The sequence below is a fragment of the Panthera uncia genome (assembly GCF_023721935.1).
Source record: "Panthera uncia isolate 11264 chromosome B3 unlocalized genomic scaffold, Puncia_PCG_1.0 HiC_scaffold_1, whole genome shotgun sequence".
NCBI lineage: Eukaryota > Metazoa > Chordata > Mammalia > Carnivora > Felidae > Panthera > Panthera uncia.
This window is the reverse complement of record NW_026057582.1, coordinates 83,029,200-83,050,739: the sequence shown is the minus strand read 5'-3', so window position 1 is coordinate 83,050,739 and position 21,540 is coordinate 83,029,200. Positions and strand designations below refer to the sequence as shown.

General features: G+C 36.6%; 1 protein-coding gene and 1 non-coding gene across 4 annotated transcripts in view; one reads left to right on the top strand and one right to left on the bottom strand.

Moving 5' to 3' along the window:
- The window catches only part of KNL1 (kinetochore scaffold 1), a 66,759-nt gene extending 47,031 nt beyond the window's left edge, over positions 1 to 19,728 (bottom strand). The window contains exons 1-5 of one of the 3 annotated variants that reach the window (XR_007453793.1): positions 19,373 to 19,728; positions 13,285 to 13,339; positions 12,150 to 12,189; positions 11,188 to 11,247; positions 6,369 to 6,430 (exon numbers count right to left, since the gene is read on the bottom strand). Coding sequence is in view for 2 of the 3 variants with exons in the window: in XM_049613356.1 (XP_049469313.1) it covers positions 6,369 to 6,430; positions 11,188 to 11,247; positions 12,150 to 12,189; positions 13,285 to 13,319 (197 nt within the window). In the remaining variant the exon portion in view is untranslated. Of the gene's footprint in view, positions 1 to 6,368; positions 6,431 to 11,187; positions 11,248 to 12,149; positions 12,190 to 13,284; positions 13,340 to 19,037; positions 19,351 to 19,372 lie in introns of those variants that run through there. The other 2 variants (XM_049613356.1, XM_049613358.1) reach the window with 2 other exon arrangements.
- A 111-nt stretch (positions 19,729 to 19,839) lies between these two features.
- Positions 19,840 to 19,921, top strand: TRNAS-GCU (transfer RNA serine (anticodon GCU)). Its single transcript has one exon. It is a non-coding gene; the product is annotated as a tRNA-Ser (tRNA).
- The last annotated feature ends 1,619 nt before the right edge of the window (positions 19,922 to 21,540 follow it).

Here is a 21,540-nt window from a genome sequence, read left to right as displayed (position 1 = left end):
CAACTGTGATAGATTGTTTGGTAATAGAATGGCCTAGAAACAATGACCAATTCAATAGTGAGGAGAACTTATAGCATCCAGATTGTGTTCTTCAAATGCTATTCCTACCAAAAGCAGTTGGGCTCACTCCTTGAAGAAATGGCTGATTCCAGGTCTAAGTCAGGTAATACATGAAATGAACATCAACAGTTTGGTATATTATAAAGCAAAGAAGCTATCAAAGATTATTGGGGTTATGTCAAAAGGTCAGAAACCAATCTGAAGAGATTTCCACTTGTCAAAGGCAGAATAATTGGAGTATTTTTTAAAAAAAAAAAATTTTTTTTTTTTAACGTTTATTTATTTTTGAGACAGAAAGAGACAGAGCATGAACGGGGGAGGAGCAGAGAGAGAGGGAGACACAGAATCGGAAGCAGGCTCCAGGCTCTGGGCCATCAGCCCAGTGCCCGACGCGGGGCTCGAACTCACGGACCGTGAGATCGTGACCTGAGCTGAAGTCGGACGCTTAACCGACTGAGCCACCCAGGCGCCCCAATTGTCGTATTAATAAAACACATTAAATATGCTTTTAAGTTCATGATTTAGATAACTTATTTAAGTAAAGATATCAGGGAAAAAATTCTTATTATAAACTTTGAAGGATACTAGGAAACCAACTCATTATACTGAAACTAGTAAACAGACCACTGCTCCAAGAATTTAATCTGCCTTTCCTATATGAACCATAACTCAGAGACAGAATGAGATTATCGATTAAACTTTAAGGAAATAATGGATCTAGGTAATGATCATCAACAGCTGTTAACATCATAAAAAAGAGAGATAACTGAATATTAAGTGCTGTCTGATGAAAGCACAAGAATTCTTGTCCAAAACATCAAATTTAAGTTAAAACTTTCTAGATAGAGTAACCAATTGGTAAGAATTCTGGAGAAATGTATTATACAATATTATCCCATGTAGATATAATCAGCAAAATCCAGAATGTAGGATACTTCGTTCGTTCCCTCCTTCATTTTTGAGAGAGAGAGAGAGTAGAGCAGAGGGACAGAGGGAAAGAGAATCCCAAGCTGGCTCCAGCATGGAGCTTTACATGAGGCTCGAACTCACCAACAGTGACATTACAACCTGAGACAAAATCAAGAGTCAGACTGGGCCACCCAGGCGCCCCAAATGGGACACACTATTTAAAAAATAAATTATAAGAGAGGTGCCTGGGTGGCTCAGTCAGTTAAGCATCCGACTTGGGCTTAGGTCATGATCTCACAGTTCATGGGTTCGAGGCCCCCCCTCCCCCGCCGCCCATCGGGCTCTGTGCTGACAGCTCAGAGTCTGGAGCCTGCCTTGGATTCTCTGACTCCCTCTCTCTCTCTGTCCCTCCCCCACTCGCACTCTGTCTCTCTCTCTCAAAAATAAACATTAAAAAAATGTTTTAAATAAATTATAAGGAAAAAAAGGAAGAGGGAACCTACAGATGACAAGATTTAAGACAGATATCAACCAAATGAAATATGTTAAGTGTGTATGGATAATGAATCATGCCCATTATCTAAGGAGAAGAAAACAGAGACAAAGAAGTGTGAACACTGGCCAGATGTTTGCTGATATCATAGCTGTGATATCACAGCTTTTAAAAGATGTGATAATAGGGGTGCCTGGGTGGCTCAGTCAGTTAAGCATCTGACTCTTGATACTGGCTCAGGTCATGCTCTCAGTTGTGAGACCGAGCCCCTCATTGGACTCCACCACTGAAAGCATGGAGCCTGCTTGGGATTCTCTCTCTGCCCCTTTCCTGCTTGCTCACACTCTCAAAAGTAAATAAATAAGCATCAGGAAAAAAAAAAAAAAAAGATGTTTGGGTGCCTGGGTGGCTCCATTGGATAAGCATCTGACTTCAGCTCAGGTCATGATCTCATGGTTTATGAGTTTGAGCCCCGCATAGGGCTCTGTGCTGACAGCTCAGAGTCTGGAGCCTGCTTCGGATTCTGTGTCTCTGTCTCTCTCTGACCCTTCCCTGCTTGCACTCTGTTTCTCTCTCAAAAATAAATAAACATTTTTAAAAAATTATAAATAAATGAAAATAAAAGATGTGATAATAGTATTATGAACTATTCATAATAGTATTACAAATATATTTTTAAAATATTCTGTACCTTTTAAAGTTATATAACTAATGAAATATCTAGGATTCACATGAGAATAATTCAGTGGGAGGGGAAAGGGAAAGTATGGGTATAGTAAAAGAAAAGTGGCCATAGTTGACAACTGTTGTAACCACTAAATGGACATCTATGCTTTCATACCATTTTTTTCTACTTTTGTGTATGCTATAAATTTTCAATCATTAAAATGGAGGAAAAAAAGGAAAAAACTTGGAAGCTTTTTTTTTTTAAACTTCCCAATGACTTATTTTTTATACCTCCACTTACTTTATACATGTCTATGTAACCCAGACATTTGTACTATCTCTCAAAGGTCTCTGCATATTTTAATTATTGTTTCTAATTATGGAATAAAAGGCTTTATTCAATGCTTTAGAGATGAGGATGGAAATAAACATTAGGAATAAGAAAGTAGTATATGCAGAGACTATTTTAAAAATTATGAGAATACCATGTATAACTTTAAACCTACACATTTGAAAAAAACTCAGTGATTGTCTAGGAAAATAAAAATGAACAAAATTGACACTCCTGAGTGACTCAGTCAGTTAAGTGTCTGACTATGGCTCAGGTCAGGATCTCATGGTTGGTGAGTTTGAGCCCCGCATCAAGCTCTCTGTCAGTGCAGAGCCTGCTTCAGATCCTCTGTCTTCCTCTCTCCCTGCCTCTCTCCCCCTCACAAATAAACTTTGAAAAAAAAATTAAATTAAAAAATTTTTTTGATTAAAAAAAAATGAACAAAATTTGCTGAAGAACCTAACTATTTTAGTTTAGAAAACTAAAATAGATAGCAAATGATGAAAAACATTTGGAATAAGAAAGTAGCTTATAGATACAGAGACTATTTTTAAACAATTATGCAAATATCATGTATAACTTTAAATCTATATATTTTTAAAAAATCAATGATTTTGGGGGTTCTGGGTGGCTCAGGTGGTTAAGTGTCCAACTCTTGATATGAGCCAAAATCAAGAGTTGGACGCTTAACCGACTAAGCCACCCAGACACCCTTGATCTCAGCATCTTCATCTCAGAATCATGAGTTCAAGTACCACAATGGGCTCCACGCTGGGCATGGAGCCTACTTAAAAAAAGTTTTTTTTCTTTAATTCAATCTACAACCTGAAGATATAAATTGAAAAATATCCAATTTAGGAAATTATCTATGGACAAATAAAAGGAAAAGAAGAAAATCTTGAAGTTATCCATTACATTGTTTCACAGCAAAAAAGTATTAGTACTAAATAAGGTTACTATCACATAATAAAAGGAAAATTAATAATAAAAACTAACAACGAATAATCCAAATTATACGTAAAGGAAAAAAAATACCAGAAGCAAAAAATCAAAGAAATACAAAGAAGAAAATGCAAAAATATATTTAGACATCTTGAAATCCAAATGTTAGACTGTCACATATTAGGTAGACAAAGTGTAAGTTGTAAACCAACGAAATATACTTAATAAAGCATATTTAGTAAACATATGGAGATATGCAAGTGGCATAATGGCAAAATGTGATACGAAATAGCAAAATAATTCTTTCTTCTTCTATTTTTCTGTAAATTTTTCTTAATTATGGTTGTTCCTTGACCTTTCTCTTTTTAACCTATGTAATATCTATAAGGAAAGCTTCTGAAGATAGGTTGAAAAAATTACTTATGAAGTAGGAAAGACACATACTTCAGTAAACACAAAATTTAAAGTGTTCAATCACACAAAAACTTTAAAATATTTTCTTAAAAAAAAAAATATTTTCTTCAATATTGCCTAAGTAGACAAGGGAAAAAAAAGAAACATTTCAAAATGAGAAAAAAATGAAGACAATATAGAAAAAATAATAGCAAACAAACTACAAATTAAAATAACTAGGAGATAACATTATAATCAATCAAGTCAGCTGGAAATAAGTGCTAAAATCTAATGTTTACAATGTATTATGAAAAAAATGTACTTCCTGGCAGTATTAAAACCAATAACAAAAATGTAACAAAGGGTACACAACTGCTTCTTACTTTAAGGCCAGCAATTCTACTGCGGGAAATATAATCCCAGGGAAGAAATTCGAAAGCAAAAAGGTAATTTACACGAAATAATTTAACAAGCACAAGGAACAATCAAATGTCCAGCAGAAAGTTGAACCTGTTTATTTTGACATTAATAAGAAAACACCTAAAGAAAACATGTAAAAGCAAAGTCAGTGTGAAATAAATGGGAGAAAACCTTGGCCATATCTATTCAAGGAGTATACAGACAGAAGCCTCCAACACTTTGCAATGGATGTGTATGTGTCTACTGTGGAGATGGATTAATTACATTTCAGAGCCTGGAGCCATTAAACATTCAGAATCATTTAAATAACTAATACCTCAAATTCCATAATCAGCAAGCCATATTTAAATTATAATTTATTTTTTTAGGTAGAATGCCTATAAGGAAAGTACTTACTACTCAAGGATTGTTCTGATTCATCTGTTTCTCATGATTATTTTTAGTAGCAGCATTCTATTTAAACACAAATTTCTAGTGAATCTGTTTAGTAAGCCCAACTCTAAAAGATCAACCTATTTTTTGGTAGAGACAAAAACAACATGGAATCTGCAAAGCCATGGGCAAGATCCAGGAAGACAGTGGCAACTTCACCAAGGAATATACTTCTCAGGGAAGTCTACTGCCAGCCAACAGTTAGTCTTCTCTGATTATACCAAATCTTACTATATTTTTTCTTTTTTGCAAAAGTCAACACATATGAAATACTGACAACTCATGTATATCCAAGAAGATGTTAACTGATAAATGGATAATAGAGTAATAGAAAAAAGTTATGAAACAATTAAAATTACTATCAATCAACAACAAAAAAGACAGTATCTATTTGGAACTACCCAGCAACCAAAAGATGTCACATACAGAATACCATTCATTGCTCATACATGATGAAACTATACACAAAAGTAAACCAGGTAAATGAAAATAAAATATAGCAGAGTCAAAAATCTTATTAATCAGTCCAGGTAGAATTTGGGTCAAAAAATAATAAACGAAGCAAAGATGATTTCATTAATGCTGGAAAGTACAATTCTGAATGAAGATATAACAATGATGACTATGTATCAAAGAACATATAGAATCAACATTCATAATGGAAAACTATTAGAAATATAAAGAGAGCTAGAGTAAGACACACTATCAACAAGAGACTAATTTACCTCTCTCTTATAATTGATGACAGATTAAAGTGATTAAAACAGGATTATACAAGTTCCAAATAACATAAGGTAGAAGGTGGATATGGTTGATATATATTAAACTCTACACTCTAAAGTACAAAATACATCTATCTTCTTTTTAAGTACTTATGGTTCATCTATAAAAATTAATCATATATAAAGTCACAGAAATTTTTCAATAAAAATCAAAACAATACAGATCAACATTTTTGCAATATAACTAAAAAGTAATGACAAAATGCTCTTACCACCTGGCTATTTTTAAATTCTCTATTAACTTTTGAATCAATGAAGAAATACAAATATACTACTGAACATCACGAAAATAATCATGAAAACATTACATCTAAGCATTACATTAAATTAATAAATTATTTTGGGGAGAAGTAACATCTTTATGATGTTGAATCTTTTTATTCAGGAACTTGTTATATTTTCATTTGCACAATTCTTTAGTATCCTTCAATAATGGTTTATCCTTTATATGCTTTTATTATTAAACACATAGCCACAAAATATAATACAATGGGAAAAAAGACATTTATCTTCTATCTAGTTATCTTTTATATATAAGAAATATATTAATTTTCATATATTAATTTTGTATCCTGCTTATTGTTTGTAGAGGTATTTCAATTGATATTCTTAGATTTTCCTAATATACAAGCATTTAATCTGCAAAAGGTAATAGATTTACCCGCATCTTTCCAATTTTTATAACTGCACTTTCTGTATATTTGGTTAGCACCTTCAATACAATGTTAAATTAACAGTGGTAAGAAATAGTTGTTTTGTTTCCGACTCTAGAGGTGATCCTTTCAATGTTTCTCAAGTATAATGCTGAATAACAACAATAACAAAAACATGCTTATGTAATTAAAACCCAGACTATCAAGTCATTTAGTACCAACATATTTGATTTGATGACAAAAAATTATTACCTGTAACATTTTAATTATTTCTCTTTCCAACTTACTTTATAGTATCTGCAAAGCTGACTCGACGGGAGCTTTTCTTATTTCTCAAAGCATTAGAGTCCTAAGGGCAGAGAATATATGGTATAATTCATAATGAAACTACTGTGAATTAGGTCTCCACAGTACTATAGACAGAGACTAAGTCTTATTCTGAGTTAATGTGATATTATCAATTGTGGTAATTATTTACTTCTCTGAAATATCTTAATGCACTTAACAAACAGGAGTATGATTTTCCATGTGAGTGGTAATAAGCATACCGACACAAACAACATATTTAAGGAAGGTGATTATGCTCTCTTTCCTTTTTCTCTCTCCTTCTAAATGAATGATTATTTTGCCATTTAGAAGAAGACACACTTGGGGACAAAGCAAGTGATATGTGGTCTGTTATAGTAAGCTTACTATCCTATTTTCAGGATTTAAGAAAAAATTTTAACTGTGGTAAAATACACATAATAAAATTTACCATCTTAACTTCATTTAAAAATTTAATTTAGGGGCGCCTGGGTGGCTCATTTGGTTGAGTGACCAACTTCAGCTCGGGTCATGATCTCGTGGTTTGTGAGTTCAAGCCCCACATCGGGCTCTGTGCTGACAGCTCAGAACCTGGAGCCTGTTTCTGATTCTGTGTCTCCCTCTCTCTCTGTCCCTCCCCCACTCATGCTCCGTCTCTGTCTCAGAAATAAATAAACATTAAAAAACTTTTTTTTTTAATTAAAAAATTTTTTTAATTTTAAAAGTGGTAAGAACCCTTAGCTTTAGATCTACCCTCTCAAATTTTTTTTTAACGTTTTTATTTATTTTTGAGACAGAGAGAGACAAAGCATGAACGGGGGAGGGGCAGAGAGAGGGAGACACAGAATCTGAAACAGGCTCCAGGCTCTGAGCTGTCAGCACAGAGCCCGACGCGGGGCTCGAACTCACGGACCGCGAGATCATGACCCGAGCCAAAGTCGGCCGCTCAACCGACTGAGCCACCCAGGCGCCCCTCAATAAATTTTTAAGTGTATAATACAATATTGTTAACTATAGGCACAACATTGTACAGCAGATTTCTAGAACTTACCTTGTTTTACTGGAACTTCATACCTGTAGTCAGCAACTCTCCATTTTACCCTCCTCTGTGGTCTTGACAACCACTGCTTTCTGCTGCTATGAGTTTGACTATTTTAGATACCTTATATAAGTGGAATCACACAGTATTTGTCAAGGGACTAGTTAATTTCACTTAGCATAATACATCTTAACCAATTTTTTAAAAATGTTTTTATTTGTTTTTGAGAGGGGGAGAGAGAGAGAGAGAATGAGCAGAGGAGAGGCAGAGAGAGGGAGAGGGAGACACAGAATCTAAAGCAGGCTCCAGGCTCTGAGCTGTCAGCACAGAGCCTGATGCAGGGCTCGAACCTGTGAACTACATCTTAACCATTTTTAAGTGTACAGTTCAGTAATGTTATGTATACACTTTGTGAAACCAATCTCCAGAATGCTTTTCATCCTGCAAAACTGCAACTCCATATCCATTAAACAACTCCCTTTTCTCTTGCTCAGTCTCCTAGAAAACATCATTTCACTTACTGTCTCTATGAATTTGATTACTGTAGGTAATTCCTAAGTAGAATCATAAAGCATTTGTCTTTTTGTGATTGATTTATTTCACCTAGCATAATGTCCTCTTTATTGCAATGTGTATCAGAACTTCCTTCTTTTTAAAGGCTAATATTCCACTGATACCACATTTGTTTATCCATTCATCTGTCAGTGGACAGTGTCAGTTGCTTCTAACTTTTGGCTACTGTGAATAATGCTGCTATGACAGAGGTATATCTCACTTCAAGACCCTGCTTTCATTTCTTTTGGGTATATGCCCAGAAGTGGAATTACTATCATATGGTAATTCTATTTTGATTTTTTGAGGAACCACCATACTGTTTTCCATAGTGGCTACAACATTTTACATTTCCACCAACAGTATACAAGGTTTCCAATTATTCCACATCCTAGCCAGCACCTGTTGTTTTATTTTTTAAAATTTTTTAAAGTTTATTTATTTATTTTGAGACAGAGAGAGCACAAGTGGGGGAGGGGCAGAGAGAGAGAATCCCAAGCAGGCTCTGCACGTACAGTGCAGGGGCTTGAACTCACTAACTGTCAGATCATGACCTGAGCCGAGATCAAGAGTTCCACGCTTAACCAATTACCCTACTCAGGCACTCCATCTTTTTTTTTTTTCTTTCTTTCTTTCTTTCTTTCTTTCTTTCTTTTTTTTTTTTTTGAGAAAGAGATTGCGAGAGCAATTAGGGGAGACAGGCAAAGTTAATCTTTTTAAATTTTTGAAAATTTTTTTAATATTTATTTATTTTTGAGACAGAGTATGAGTGGGGGAAGGTCAGAGAAAGAGGGGGACACAGAATCTGAAGGAGGCTCCAGGCTCAGCACAGAGCCAGAAGCAGGGCTCAAATTAACAGACCGCAAGATCATGACTTGAGCCAAAGTCGGACGCTTAACCAACTGAGCCACCCAGGCACCCCAGGCAAAGTTAATCTTAAGCAGGCTCCACATCCATCATGGAGTCCGATGTGAGGCTCAGTCTCATGATCATGAGATCATGCGAAATCAAATCAAATCAAATCAAATCAAATCAAGAGTTGAACGGACTTAGCCATGCAGGCATCCCAAAGATTTTATTTTAAGTAATCTCTACACCCAACATAGGAGTTGAACTCACAACTCCAAGATCAAGTCACAAGCTCTACCAACTGAGCCAGCCAGGTACCCCTTCTGTTGTTTTTTACAGTAGCCATAGTAATGGATATGAGCTGATATCTCACTGTGGTTTTGATTTGCACTTCTCTATTAGTGATGCTGAGCATTTTTTCATTATAAAACACTATTTTTTTCTCTCATTTTCCTTAACAAGAGCAAACATTTTTACTCACATAGATACCAAACACAAAAAGCAAAAGACAGAAACAAACAAAATCCACAGAGACTTTTATTATGTTAATTCTTAATATTTGAGTGTGTCTTATTATAACAAACAATCAGGAATGTTCATCCTCTCTGTTAATAGCCTAGCAAACACTACAACTGGCCTTGAGCTTACTAGGACAATAATAATGACATAGTAAATACTGAAACTAACAGATACTAGTATACTTCTTACTTTAAAAAAAAAAAAAAAAAAAAGGGGTACCTGAGTGGCTCAGTCCATTAAACCTCCAACTCTTGATTTCGGCTCAGGTCATGATCTCACAGTTCATGAGATCAAAACCTGTGTCAGGCTCTGCGCTGGCAGCATGGAACCTACTTGGGATTCTCTTTCTCTGCCCCTCTCTCTGCCCCTCCCCAGCCCATGCTCTCTCACTCTTTCTCTCTCAAAATAAATAAGCTTTAAAAAAATAATAAAAAATAATAAAAGGAAAAAGAAAAACTGAAATTTGTGTGGTGTACTGGAAAGAGCACTGAGCTAGAAATTAGTAGATTAGAGCTCAAATTTGAAGTCTGCCACTAACTACGTGTACTTGGACAAAAATTTAACCTCTTTGGACCTTATATTTCTCATCTATAAAAAATAAACATTTTTAAAAAAATAAGCAATTGGATTTAAGATTACTGTTGAGGTCCTATTGGTTTTAAAGCTTTAGGAGTCTATGAATCTGTTATTTACTTATTCAATGTTCACTAAGTTTTTAACACACACACACACACACACACACACACACACACACCAGCTCCTGTACTGAGTGATGAAAAAATAATGGTAAAGGAAACAAATATAGCCCCTACTCTATACTGGGAATTATGGTGACAAAGATACTGAAACAAAAAATCTACACAAATATAAAATTCAAAGTGTGATGAGTGTTATGAAGGAAAATTGTATTAAAAAAAAAAAACTAATCTAGCCTAAGAATCAGGAAAGATTACTTTGAGGAAGTATATTTGAAACCTGAAGGATCAGTTAAAATAGTCAGATAAAGCACTGGGTAGAGAGAAAGCCTTGTAGGTAGAATGTATGCAGAGGCCCTGAGGCAGGAAAAAGCTTTATGTATTTGAGAAACATTAGAGAGGCCGAAATAGAGTAAACATTCAAAATTATATGGTCTCCAAAACTATATGCATTTCATCAGTCAACAAAATGTACTGAAAGGCAACTATACCAGGAAAAATAAATTGAAAAAACACATGATAAAGTACCCACCCTTAAAGAGTTCTCCATTTAGAATAGACATCAGCAGACAATTAGAAGATATTGAGGGATGATTTTTTGAGAGAAGTGATACCAAAATTGAGTCTTAAAGGGTAAACAGGAATTACCAAATAAAGAGGGCTACAGATTTACGATAAAGTTTGATAAAATATTAATTGTAGAATCTAAGGGATGACTATATGAGCATTCACTCTAAAATTCCTGCTACTTCTCAAAATGTTTGAAAAAAGTTTTTAATAGAATGTTGGGAAGACAAAGAAGAATGAAGGACTAACCACCTAAATGAAGGAAATATCATATGTAAATTCTTACAGGCTTGACAGTCTGTGTCATGTTTGCAGAATAGTAAGCAATCCTGAATGGTGAGATACATGTGTGAGAGTGGCAAGTAAGAAGGTTGGAAAAGTAAATGGGGGTTAAAAATCAAGAGTGCCAGCTTACTCAAGAGTTTGGATTTTAACCTGAGGGTCATGGAATGCTTATTTGTACACATTCAACTAAAAATCATTTATGATGTCTGTCTTCATATAGCTAATAAATTCCTGACTGTTAAAATTATCACTGAAAATAGTCATCTATATAAAGCATTTGCACTAGAGACTTACCGGAACTGTTTCATTCCCACCTCTGAGATCCTGAAGAGGACTCCTTGGGGGTTTCAAAATCTAGAAGAATTAGAATTATTCAATAAAATCTGGCATATCCATTAATAATCAGTTCAAGTTATATCATAAGGAGAAAGGTAGAGATGTTAAAATTTCTGTGAAAGCCTCTAAAACTCCTCAAATTCATACTGTGCAGTGCTATACTCTGTGGCTGGTTTAAATACTCGGTATCTACTCCCTTCTCCCTGCCCACCCACCTCAATTATTTTGCCTACCTTCATCTCATGTGCTCTGGGTAAGCCCCACCCCAACCCTAGGGTACAACATGTAGCCCTGGTCTATAACAATGTGCACATGATATTCTCTCATCATTAGTGAGCAGTTCAGGAATGAGGACTTGACCTATAACAAGATAATTGAGCCAATATGATTCGATCCTGAGTCTTGTTTTTGTTTTATCTTGAGGAAACAGACACTTTTTCATTTAGGACCTGAAACTGGAAGTTGGGAGAGCTATATGTAGTAATCATTGGGAGAGAGCCTGTCTGACATTGGAGATTATACAGAGGAAGCAATCAGTAGAAAAGTGAGAAAAAAATCCTAGTATTGGTGATATTATTGGAACCCCTGTTAAGTTGTGCTAAAAGTCATCGTTCTGTTTGGATAAATTTTGTGCTAAAATCAGTTTGAGTTGGATTTTTTGTGTCTTACTACACTGCTTAAATACATTTTTTAACTTTAGTGCAGTATAATTTACATAGCATACAATTGATAAAATTACTAAGAAATTAATAAAATACAAACTTTAGTATATTTACAGAATTGTGTAACCAATTAAATATTTCAGTCTTTTATCCAGAGAGCAAAGTGGAGCCAGATGGTGATGCTATAGTCAAAATTACTGTGGCATATAGTCATCATTCAAAAAAAAGGTAACAATTATTAACTTAAATGTTTCTTACTGAGGAATGTCTTCTTCTAAGAGGTCTCTCCATATTGTCACTGAAAAAGGAAAAAAAAATTTACAGACATGTTGATGAAAGACTGAATTTTCAAAAGCCATCATCACAGCATCCTTAAATCGGCCATCACTTTCAATTAACACATGGCATCACCTTCACTTAGCAAAATTTATATGACGTTAAATTCAGTATTTAGAAAGTCAGTGTTTTAAAATACTTACGTGTACTACAAGAATATCTTTTGAAATAACCATGAGTACAACATAATGTACCATATGTACAGAGGTACAATTAAAAATTTTTTTAATGTTTATTTTTGAGAGACAGAGAGAGCACGGACAGGGGAGGGGCAGTGAGGGAAGACACAATCCGAAGCAGGCTCGAAGCTCTGAGTTGTTAGCATAGAGCCCAATGTGGGGCTCAAACCCACAAACCGTGAGATCATGACCTGAGCTGAATTCAGACGCTTAACCGACTGAGCCACCCAGGTGCCCCCCAGAGGTACAATTATAAGATAAATGGGTCATAAACCAAGAGAATCTAGCTCTGGTTTTACTACTGTGTGATTTTTAGAGCGGTTTTGAAAATTAAAATGCCTATGGAGGCCAAACAGATAATTTAGTAAATGCAAGAAAAACAGGCAGTGTTGAGATGATAAAGGAGAGCTCCTGCTTAGTCTAATGGTCACAGTCATGACTCTGATCAGGTTAGTGGTTGCCACAAGAATATAAGCCCAGTGTTGCTACACTCAATTTTTCAAGAGAAAATTTTAGCAACTAATCCAAAAATGTAAAAACATTGTTTAAGGGAAAAAAAAAAAGAAGTGTGTAGGCTATAAACACGCCACCAATTTGTGATGCCAATTTTAGACCAATCACTTCATTTCCTTGGGCCTTAATTTTCCCATCCTTAAATTGAAGGGATGGGAGGTGGTCTCTAAAGTCCCTCTTAATTTTGACGCTAGATATATAAACACAAAGATAAGGCAAAGAGAGCTATGACTTTGTAACATTTACTTCTTTTCCTTGGAGCAAAATGGAAAAAGAGTTCAGAAGTTATCAGTTGTTCTTACTAATAGGAAAAGTATCTTTCTCTGACAGAATTTAACATTTTTAGTTACACTGCATGAACTTACTTTTCTTCATTAGCTTCTGAAGACATCCCATCCATTTTTTGAAGAAAATCTTTTTCTGAAACAAATATACAACATTAGAAAAGGTGAGAAAGAAAGAAAAGAAATTAAAAACTATGAAGAGATTAATAGCAAAGTTGTGACTTCAGAATTACTTTCTGGGGGAAGACCAAAAAAAAAGGGAAGCAAAAGCTATACAATGAGGCTATAAAACAAGAGAAATTTTGAGTTTAAACTACCCCTTTATAATTAATACTCCTGGATAATTCTCATATTCAAGATAAAATCAGTGACTAACTTTGACTGGGATGAGATGGGTATTAATATTTCAAATAAAAATTCACCTTAGTTATAAGAATTTGTGGATTATATAATAATTCAATCCCCAAATGAAATCAATTAGGTATCAAAATACATAATATACATATTTATGTTATGAAAATTCAACCTGTGAGTACTTAGCAAAAAATCTTTAAGACATGAAAATAACATTTAAAAAGTGTAGCTGAGGGGAGCCTGGGTGGCTCAGTCGGTTGTGCACTGACTTCGGCTAAGGCCATGATCTAATGGTTCATGAGTTTGAGCCCTGCACGGGGGCCACTGCTGTCAGTGCAGAGCTCGCTTCAGATCCTCTGTCCCCTTCTCTCTCTGCCCCTCCCCCATTTGCACATTCTCTCTCTAAAATATAAATAGCAAAAAATAAAATAAAATAAAAAGTGTAGCTGATTATGCTTATAATTCCACTCAATGAATATTTCTCTTTCCAAATGTGAAATAAGAGACATAAGCTGAAGTTTCCTCAACTGGTCTTAGTTCCTATCTACACATAACTATACTAAATGCATTAACTTTATTTTATTTTATTATTATTATTATTATTATTATTATTATTATTTAGAAAGAGTGTGTGTGCATGCACAGGAGAGGGGCAGAGGGAGGGAGGGAGAGGGAGAGGGAGAGAGAGAGGGAGAGAGGGAGAGAGGGAGAGAGGGAGAGAGGGGGAGAGGGAGAGAGGGAGAGAGGGAGAGAGGGAGAGAGGGAGAGAGAGAGAGAGAGAGAGAGAGAATCCTAACCACGCTCCACACCCAGCACGGAGACCAACAAGGGGCTGTATCCCATGACCCCAGGATCATGACCTGAGCCAGCATCATGACCTGAGCCGAAATAATGAGTAGGACGCTCAACCAACAGAGCCAGTCAGGCACCCTATGCATTAACTTTAGAACCTCACCTCTGTGTTAAGAAAAAATTCTACTGCAGACTTCAGAGAACAGAATAGCTACATATTTTATCCAACAGTATTAGCATTTCTACCACATCATTAATTCCATATACATAAACTATTCCATCAAAGTTCTTATTTTAGAAGTAAAACAAAAGAAAACGCCAAAAAAACCCAGATACTTAAAAGATATTTTACATGCTTTCATCATATATAACAAAAGCCAAGTTAAGGGACAATAGTTCATAATGAATCTGAACTTCAAACTGAAACAAAAATCTGCTTCTTTTTTAATATCAATTTATTCAATTAGCTGTCAATATAGCAAGATGATGGGCATCTATTAGAATTTGATTTCAGACCCTCTCCTTTCATCCTCCATAACTTTCTCAATTTGTTTATCCATTCTTCTGGTTTCACTTACTCCTGCTCACATATAATACCCATACCTACTTACAATATTTCTAGAAGTTGATTTTTCAAGATAATTTTTTAAAAATAGCAGCCCCCTGCACTTCACTATTCTCCTTAAAAGCAACCACTTTTACCATTTTAGGGTAATTATTTTGTATTTAATGAAAGCTCTTACTTGCAACCATCTCCATCTCACATACACACCCACCCCCACACCAAATAAGTACAGTACCAGAAAGGAAATATCACATGCCAATTTCAGCACCATAAATATAAAAATCCTAAATAGATAGCACAAAGAAGCCAACAATTTGTAAAGAGAATAATACATCTTAGTCATATTGGTTTTATTCCAGTAATGCAAAACTTGCTCAACATTAGAAAATCAACTTTACAATTTGCCATACCAACAGATCAAATGGAAAAATCATAAGATCATCTCAGATGAAAAAAGTTTGACTTTAACATCCTTTCATGTTTAAAAAAAGAAGAGCCTAACAAACTAGGAAGAGAGGATAAATTCCTTAATCTAACAAGCCATATCTATTTAAAAAACCAACAGCATACATCAACTTAATGGTGAAACTGAACATCTCCCTCTGGGATTAAACAAGTAGGACACCTATTTCCAATTCTGTTATTCACAAAATCTTAGTAGTTCTTTTTCCAATTTATATCCCACATGCATTATATATATCCAAATGCATTCACTTCTATCTTCGGTGCCCCCAACATAGTTCAAGCTACAATTACCTCTCATGTAAACTATTGCAAAATGCACCTAATGGTCTCCCTACTTTCATTCCAATCCCCCATAGTCCCTTATTTACATAGACAGTTATCTTTTTTTTTTTTAAGCTTTATTTATCTTGAGAGAGAGAGAGACTGTGTGAAGGGGGGAGGGGAGAGGAGGTAAGGGGGGTGTGGAGAGAGAGAGAGAGAGAGAGAGAGAGAGAGAGAGAGAGAGAGAATATCCCAAGCAGGCTCCATGCTGTCAGTGCAGCAGTGCGCAGCCCAACCCAGGGCTTGTTCCCATGAACCGTGAGATCATGACCTGAGCCGAAACCAAGAGATAGTGGCTTAACCAACTGAGCCACCCAAGTACCCTGACAGTTATCTTCTTAAACATAAGTTACATCTAAGAGACTCACCTACTTAAAACCCTTCAATGGCTTCCCATAGTACTGAGAATAAACTCTTCACCAGGATTTACAAAGCTCTACAAGATCTGGTCTCCACCTGCCTCTCAGACTTCACACTTCACCTGATGCTACTGTCTTCCTCACTATGCTAGCCACATTGGCATTTCCATTCCTGCACACACAAAGCTCTTTCCCGAGCCACTGAATTTATATTTGTTATTCTCTTTTGGCAAAAAAAAGCCACGAAAAGCACCCTTTGTAGCATTGTGTATGTCTCTTTTGTAGCATTACCACAACTACAATTTAAAAGTCTGTTATGTAAAGTAATTATTCCTGTTACTTCCTCAAACTACCTATGACCCATTAATAAACCCTATGAGAATAAGGCTGGTATCTCTTACCCTCACTATTATATTCTGAGAAACTAGCACATGCTTTGTACATAATAGGAGCTCAATAAATATTTGAATGAGTAATTAAGAAACAATTCTTTTAAGTTACCTCTACCATCACTGACTTCCATAGTTTTTCTCCTTTCGAGAATATTTTTAAATTCAGTGACACATTCAAAATTCACAGAGGGGCGCCTGGGTGACTCAGTCGGTTAAGTGTTGGCCTTTGGCTCTGGTCATCATCTTATGGGTTCATGAATTCAAGTCCCACATGGGGCTCTGTGCTGACAGCTCAGAGCCTGGAGCCTGCTTCAGATTCTGTGTCTCCCTCTCTCTCTACCCCTCCCCAACTCACACTCTATCAAGAATAAATATAAACATTTTTTAAAATGTTTAAATAAAAAAAACAAAATTCACAGATAAAAATATTAAATACTATAAAATCAAGATCACCTAAACATCTTCACTGTTTGAAATAGTCCTATCTAACCTGCAGACCTACTGGTCTGCAGCACTTAATTAAATGAGATTCAAAGCTTATTTAGGTCTTCCTTTAAAAAAAAATTGTTATATAACTGTAAGTTCCACTTTCAACAGAAATAGGTACCCCAGATCATGTTAAGCTTCATTTATAAAATGCTGTTATGGTTGAACTCTTTATTGCTCTCACATTAACTAATTATTGATTGGTTGTAAAAGTGTGCACCTGGCACCCAAGGGTGCTACAGCATACTCACAGAAGCGTCCTAGGATTTTAAATTTTTGAGAGAAACAGCAATTCTTGACATCTGTCAGGCACCATGAATACTACTTGTTCAAAACAGTACCCATTTGTATTACATTAGTTTTGATAACATATTATTGCCAAGTTGGATTTTTGGCAGTCACTATGATATGAAGCACATATTTTTTATCAACATGGTACAGGAGACGAGGGTGGCAGTGTCCAGTATGATTCCAAGATTTGAGAAGTTGTGTAGTGTTCAACAAGCAAACATATCCAATTAGTAAATAATTGAGATTACTTAAGAAGAAAATATATTATCTTTTCCTTCAATTTATGCATATTATTTTTTTTTCAAATGGCTACTAAGCAGTTAGGACACAAATTTATTACAACTTAATTTTTTAAGTTGTTCGGACCTAATGACTTAATAAATGGAACTATTATGTGTTTTTTGTTTTTTGTGTGTGTTTGTTGTTGTTGTTGTTGTTTTTTGACCTTCGGGCACCTTGAGCCAAAAAAGTTTGGTAATTACTAGTCTAAATAATCCAGAGGTGTGCAAACTACAGCTACTGGGCCAAAGAAGCCCTTATATGAGTGTTTTTTCTTACATTTTCAATGGGTTGTAGAAGACAAAAGAAAAAGAACACAAAACGAAAAACAAAGAACATGCAACAGAGACCATGCTGGTGACCAGGTGACCACGTAGACTGCAAAACGTGAAATATTTTCTACCTGGCTCTTTGCCTACTCCTACATTTACACTACCAATACCTAGAATTAAGGTATTCCATGGTGTCCACTAATATAGGCTCTAGACTTGTGCTGTCCAATACAATAGCTATTTAAATTTAATTTATAAGAAATAAAATTGAAAATCCGGTTCTTCACTCACAATGGCCACATTTCAGGCATTCAGTTGTCATTTGTGACTAATGGTAACCATATTGGGCAGCACAAATCTAAAACCTTACCATTATCACTGAAATCTTTATTGGACAGCATTATCAATATCTAGAGCATCTTCTATGCTCTTATTTAGCATCAAACACGTCATTGATACTACCATTCCAAACATTGTATCTGTCATCTTCTATACATTTCCAGCCATTCATTCACGCAGTTAAAAAGAATTATACTGCTTTGAACCCACCCTTTAATTAGCAAAATTTTAGGCTGACTCGACTCTGCAAAGCATCCTTCTCTACAAGTGCCACCTCATATGCCCCTTTCTCCACAAAGCCTCTTTTAGTCTCCAGTGCCTAAAGCATCCAATAAGCTTTCCCCTTCCCGTGCTCCCTTACCACCTTACAATTTCCTACCATCCTTTACATTATCTTGTATTCTAAATATTTGTGTATATTAATCATTTCCCTTTCTGGACTGTGTGTAAACTCCTCCAGATTAGGGACTCTGCATCATTGCTCCCGGCCCTAGCACAAGACAAGGAACCCAATAAATATCTGAGGAATTCGAGTGATCCAATTCAACTGAAGTGAAAAGCTCTGCTCTGGTTTTCTCTGTCGTATCTCTACAACTTTATCTCTAAAAATCCAATTGGCAATACTGTTTTGAGAAAATTTTTTCTTAAACTCTATTACTGAGATAAGCAGCAAGAAAAAGGGGGTTTAACTCCGAGCTACAAATGACACAGGGAGATTTGCCAAAACTCGCCTGCGGCGTACTGATACTGGCTTTATTTGTTAATGTTCTTGTTACTGCATGAAACCGAATGTCTGCTCGGTGCTGCTAAGCACACGGATCAGACACTGCAAATAAACTACGACCAGTAGAGCACTTAAAACCGCTCATCGCTGTCACTTCATTTATAGCTACGAAAAGAAAGAGTGGGAAATACAAACCGCCGGGAGTCGCAGGGAGCGAGGAAGAGTCCGGGAGCGCTGACAGAAGAGATGGCAAGGCGGGGCGCCGCGGACCCGCAATCCAAGCAGGCCCGACGGGCCCAGGTGTGGAGGGAGAAGTGCTAGGGAGGAGAAAGGCGCACAAAGTGCAAGCCCGGGTGAGCAAAGGTCCCCCAAGCAGGCAGAAACTTCTACTCCCGGCCCAGCGCTTTCGGAGGCCGCCAAGGAAGAGGGAGGGAGCGTCCCCACCTCCGCCGGGCCTTCAGAGCGCCCAGAAAAAACCTAAAGCCTCCGCCACGGAACCCTGGAACGAAAGAATCATTCTCTTTACCCACCGCAGTCCAAATGCTTGACAAATGCTCCTCAGACTTTTTTGGGGTCCGCGCGCTCCTCAGAAAGAGCCCGCAGCCACCCACCAACTTCACCTCACAACGCCCAGACTGCCTCAGTGAGGTATTCAAATCTAACCGCCTAGCTATTGCACATGCGCAAAGCTGCTCTACGCGTCGGCTCCGCCCCTTAGGCTCCGGAACAACCCAGTACCCGACTCCTTTAAGCAAACTTCTTTCCCAGTCTGTGTATCAGTTTTACTTCTTTCAAGGTTATCTCGTTTTCAACCGAATTTTCCTTGGTCCCTCCCCATTATAGATCCCTCACATTGCGGGAGCAGCCATCTTCTTTTGATTACTTGCTATAACAATATCGGATCTTTGTTTCCGTACAAAATGGCGACTTCCAGAACATTGCGTCATATCCCCCTAGTATTACTCCCTATAGCTACCAGGAAGCACTAGGCTTCTGGGACGAGGTGGCCGAGTGGTTAAGGCGATGGACTGCTAATCCATTGTGCTCTGCACGCGTGGGTTCGAATCCCATCCTCGTCGAACGCATCTTTTTGCCTCGGACTGACGTAAATTATGCGAGTGAAAATAGTTGGCAATTCCAGTTACGGATTTACTAGTCAATTTATTCTGACGTCACCAATGTCAGGTTTGGCCAAAAGCTGTCTTTTGGAGCACTCTCACCTCACAGATAAAGAAGACAGGGAAAGAAACATTCCAGAACACATGTGTGCTTGATTTAGTTTCTTTTTATATGAAACAAGCAACAGTGCATAGAATTCTACCGTTATTGCCATCCCTACATATTCCAATGCTGGTCTGCTCCGTCTTAATTAACCTAGCTTCTGAGTGAGGGAGTTTAATTGCTATAAACTCTTACCCCAAGGTTTTTAATACCTGTCCTTGCTATGAAATACCAGGTTTCACTGCAAAAGCCACTTGGAGGCACAGTGTTGAAGATTCTCTTCCAGCTCCCAGCAGGCTGCATGTGCTCAAGAAAAGTATACACTGGGAAACATTAAAAAGATGTTGACAACATATGGAACCTTGGCAGTATCTAGAAGCCAGAGAGCGAAGACCTGAAACACGGCTACCTTCCCAGAGAAGAAAGTGTTAAACTCTCTCTCAGATTTAAGCTGAGAGGGAGGCACAGGGGAGAGAAAAAGAATAGAGAGGGGTTCTCCTCTTCAAAGGTCATCAGGCAGATTTATTCAACTCATATTTAGCCTTTGTTTATCCTCTATTTATTATCTACAGGCGCCACAATGAATTACATCACTTTAACTCATCATAACCCTATGATCATGATAGACATTTTTATTACTCCTTTTTACAGATGAGTACACTGAAAGATAAGTTTGTCGGAGGCTATACAGCTTCTGTAAACTGTGTAAGAAAGGGCAGTGTAACTCAAGTCTGTCCAGCTCCGGTGGGTCTTAATCAGCATCCAATACCATGACAGAGATTAGTATTTAGTGCTCATTAATCCCTTGCAGAAATGATTTACATGTTCTCTCTCTCACAAGGCTGAGCACGCTGCATAGTGCCACAGAACCTGGCACCTGGCTGGTGCTTCCGCAAGGTTTGCAGCACTGAGAGTGGAAGGCAGAAGCCCCTGCTCTGCTGGCACCACTGGTTCCGCCCTCCTTAAATCCAAATCCCTTGGGAATATTGATGCCTCCCTGAGTTGAGGGCTTTGGCTCACCCCAGCAACTGTCTTCAGTCTTGCTCTTTCAATCCATTCACCACCCTGCTGTTAAGAAAGGTTTTCGGTCTGATTTCCACACACTCATAAAGTGTCTATGGATAGAATTCAATTGGTTATTTGGTTGGAGGAAAAAATGCATCTTTATTTTCACTAATCTATCATTGAAAGCACTGCCTTCAGTAAAGGTAAGCAACAAACTACAGTAATATTAACGTTGCCTGTGATTTTGTTACCGAGAGAAATCACAGATATTTTAATAAATTTTTATATCCCCTTACATGCTCATAACTATTTCAAAATAATAGTTATTACACTTGCCAATACATCTTGTAATGTTACACATTCCTGAAGGTACATACATTATTATATTATTGTAACACAGATTTTAAAAATATTTTGATAATTGTATTCCAACAGAAGTGTTGCCTTTGAATTCCAACAAACTTAATTTTAT